Here is a 3,781-nt window from a genome sequence, read left to right as displayed (position 1 = left end):
GACCTTCCTCTTATTATACAATAATACATAATTATAACATGTCCAAAACTGTGCTGATTCATCCTGAGACCCCTCACACACAATTATTAACTATTTGTGAATTTGCAACTGCGACATTCTGAAAAAAAGCATTGTTCCAGAAAGCAACGATTCCCAGACTTTCAGCCGTTAGTGAGCAAATCTATTTTTGGTCCCACTCCCTCATGGGCTGATATATTGTGCTCTGATCCCTTTGTCCATCAGAGGGACACAACATTTTTGGCCTAATGCAACTGGACCCTCACTAATGACAGTGAATAGCCCTATTGGCTAGATGACAGCAGCTGAGAACAATACTTAATGTTGACATCACTTGCTATGGGAATCTATTTCAGGTTTCTTCCTTTTATAGTGTGCTGTTGGAAATTGCTATCTTGCTCCCTAGACAAAGCACATATAAAAGCTCCGGTAGAGGTGGTGGCCCTCTGTGCTTGGGGATCCCTTCCAATCCCTTCAGACTCTTGCTTGTTTTTCAGCAAGTAGCAGCTCACCTCTGAATCCCTCAGCATGGCACCGAAGAAGATTGAACCAAAGAAACCTGATCTCAAAAAGCCAGAGCCTAAGAAAGATGCGGCTCCAGCTGGTAAGCCAGCTTCAACTCCTCAACCACTGCCTGAGCTGCCCAAGGAGCCTGCATTCGATCCCAAGAGCATCACTCTTGAGTTCACTGCCGACCAGATAGAGGAGTTCAAGGAGGCTTTCACCTTGTTCGACCGCACACCAACTGGAGAAATGAAGATCACGTATGGCCAGTGCGGAGACGTGATGCGAGCTCTGGGCCAGAACCCTACCAATGCAGATGTGCTCAAAGTGCTCGGCAAACCGCGGCCAGAGGACATGAGCGTTAAAATGGTGGATTTTGAGACCTTCTTGCCAATGCTGCAACATATCTCCCGTGCAAAAGATAAAGGCAACTTTGAGGATTTCGTGGAGGGGCTCAGGGTTTTTGACAAGGAAGGCAACGGCACCATCATGGGAGCAGAGCTGCGTCATGTGCTGGCGACACTGGGAGAGAGGATGACAGAAGACGAGGTGGACAGACTGATGTGCGGACAGGAGGATGCCAATGGGTGTATCAACTATGCCTCCTTTGTGAAGCATATTCTCTCCGGATGAAAGTGACATGTCGCTATAAAGACTTTACTTCTGTTTCCTCTACTTTCTGGATCCTTGCTAAACATGTGTCCATGTAGAGGTGAGCATGTCACTTCATCTGTGACATTATTTCTCTGTCAAGAGCAGCATTTAATGTTCAGTGAGAAAATGTTGGCCACAAGACCTATGATTAGTTCTTTTTAATAAACACTGACGTATAATGAAATGCCAGTGAGATAAAATGGACATCCAAAACGAAAACTCCATTAATAAAGGAAATATAATTATAAACTGCCTCACAAATGTCATTTCAGTCTACCCAACATTTACATTTGAAGTGGAAATGATGATTCACGCAGGATTGCTGATAAAAGTGCTCATTTTATGTCTATTCAACTTTTCATATCAACTGTGTTAATGTGATTACGGGAAACTATTGCTGGGAGACGAAAAACAAATAGGATTTAGCTCCATCTGAAAATAGAACAGATTTGATTCTATTCTACTTTACACAAAGACTGTTTGAATGAGCATGCTTGTCATAGTGCTTGAGGGGCAGCTGCTGTGGATCAAGATATACTCCCACATGCTGGACAAACACAGGCACACACACACGCACACACACACACACACACACACACACACACACACACACACACACACACACACATATGCACGCCCTAATCCAGGCCCTTTGACAACAAGACAGGTGGTCCAAGGATAAGACCTCACCTCTGTTGGAGGGGCCATTTGTGTTGGCTTTTTAAAGCTACAATTTTGAACTAGTGTTATCGTATTCAGTGAACAATGTATAAATCATATGTTGTATTCTTAAGAGTCAAATTTTTTGTCCATGATTTAACGGAGGAAAGTGCACTCCACTTTGTATGTAAGTCCTCATTATTTAACTACAGTGGATTGGATTGACCTACACTATATAAAAAGCCTGTAAAGCTGTATTAGGCACATTTTGACCACTTATTAGATTGCTTCATGTTCAGCTTCCTTCAAAAGTCAATTGTCCTCTTTGGCTGGCCGTCCTTTTGCACTGAGTGGGGAGCATACATCAGGGTTGTGCAAGTTCATATGATGGTGAGAGCTGTTGAAATCCAGCCACATGGACCAGTGAACTGAAAGCGGTTGAAAGCTTGAAAAGAGCAGAGTGCTTTCATTCACAGTGTAGTTGACAGTCCTGGAAGCCCACATCATCAGAAGTATCTTATTCGATGTCAAAATCAGACAAAGAGCTGTATAAGAAAAACAAAACAAACTCGCAAAATTGTGTGTGTAGCTTTTGGAAATTTTAATTTGAAAAGCAACTGGGCAACAGCGTGACCCTGATCACACCTAGACGCGTCGCTACAGGTGCGGCTGCTTAAAACAACACCTTGGCAAAGCAGACAAAGCAGAGCGGTGAGTCTGTGGAGCGGGGTTGCGTGCACAACCGGGCGATCAAAAGTGATTAACGGGGAAAGAAAATGATTTAAGCAGACGTCAAGCTCTCGCTGTTATAATAATTATGGGGTGACCTTGAATGGTGTAGGTCATCATAATTAAATAGCGTTAATAACAACCTTTTGTCTGCATGTGCCATTGCCCCACTGATCAGACGCATGATAACAGGAAGGAAGTGTTGAAGTATTAAAGCCGTCCTCTTGCTTGATGTGTTGTGCCGCCTGGGCCAGGTGGCACATTAACAAGCGTTGTGACTCTGCACCTTGCACTGAAAAACTGTGAATAGTTTAATTTTAATGCGTCTGAAAAACCGCTAGAAAAATTTGAAACTCTGCAAGAGAGGAGCGCATGCCAGGTTTGCTGTGTGATAGGAAAATATTGGTTTTGCTGCTGACCGGGGCTAATTCTTTCTGAAGTCTTGCATTTCACAGTTCAAACAGTTCTCAGCCGACCTGTTTGTGGTGGAATACAACTCAATCATGCACCAGATCCATTTTGTCTCTTCCATAAAGAGGTGAGCATTGAGTTCATCTGGTATAACTTTACCAGTTTTCATAAATCGTATTATTTCTTTCACGTCAGATGTTGGAATCACATTTGTTGGTTTGTGAAAATTGTAATTTTGAGAACTAATGACCTAACTACTGTTCTTTTATAATGTATAATACATGCAGCAGTGGGAATGGAAGACATGATATGAACCTTACAGGATTGATAACAATTGCAGCAGACAATTTGCATATGAACTCAGATGGTGAGAAACAAAGAGGAACCTAAATAATTAGCTGTTAAAAACAAAGAAACAGCAAAAAGAAGACATCTTTTCTATGGGGTATTAGTTTGGACCCAATTTGATCTATCCAATTCATTTGGTTCATCGAGTTGGAGCAATGAATCATTACACTTCAAATACAAACACATTTCTTTACTGAATGGTCCATAGCACAGTGAAGGTGCACTTTTGTGCTTTGTAAACATGTTGCCTTGTTCAAAGTTTACCTGCACTAGCCTGGATGCTGAATTAAGTAGATCAATTGAACAAAGAATGAATTAAACATTACAGTCGGGAGTAGAGTGGGTCTTGCTTTCAGCCTGGGGGTAAACGTCGCTGAAGATGCCAGAAGGCAAAAAACACAACTCAAAACAAACAAAAGACAAATGAATCACTAATTAAAAATCAAAAGTATACTCT

General features: G+C 42.0%; 1 protein-coding gene across 1 annotated transcript; it reads left to right on the top strand.

The window, feature by feature from the left end:
* Positions 1-479: 479 nt before the first annotated feature.
* On the top strand, positions 480-1,419 carry LOC137868665 (myosin light chain 4-like). The gene has a single exon (XM_068705550.1). The coding sequence runs from the start codon at positions 547-549 to the stop codon at positions 1,153-1,155; it is 609 nt and encodes a 202-aa protein (XP_068561651.1). The 5' UTR covers positions 480-546; the 3' UTR covers positions 1,156-1,419.
* The last annotated feature ends 2,362 nt before the right edge of the window (positions 1,420-3,781 follow it).

The sequence above is a fragment of the Cebidichthys violaceus genome, unplaced genomic scaffold, assembly GCF_023349555.1.
Source record: "Cebidichthys violaceus isolate CVI_PGR_0920_01 unplaced genomic scaffold, fCebVio1.0.p SCAF_12, whole genome shotgun sequence".
NCBI lineage: Eukaryota > Metazoa > Chordata > Actinopteri > Perciformes > Stichaeidae > Cebidichthys > Cebidichthys violaceus.
Note: the sequence above shows the minus strand (reverse complement) of the source record. Positions and strands in the feature narration are given on the sequence as shown.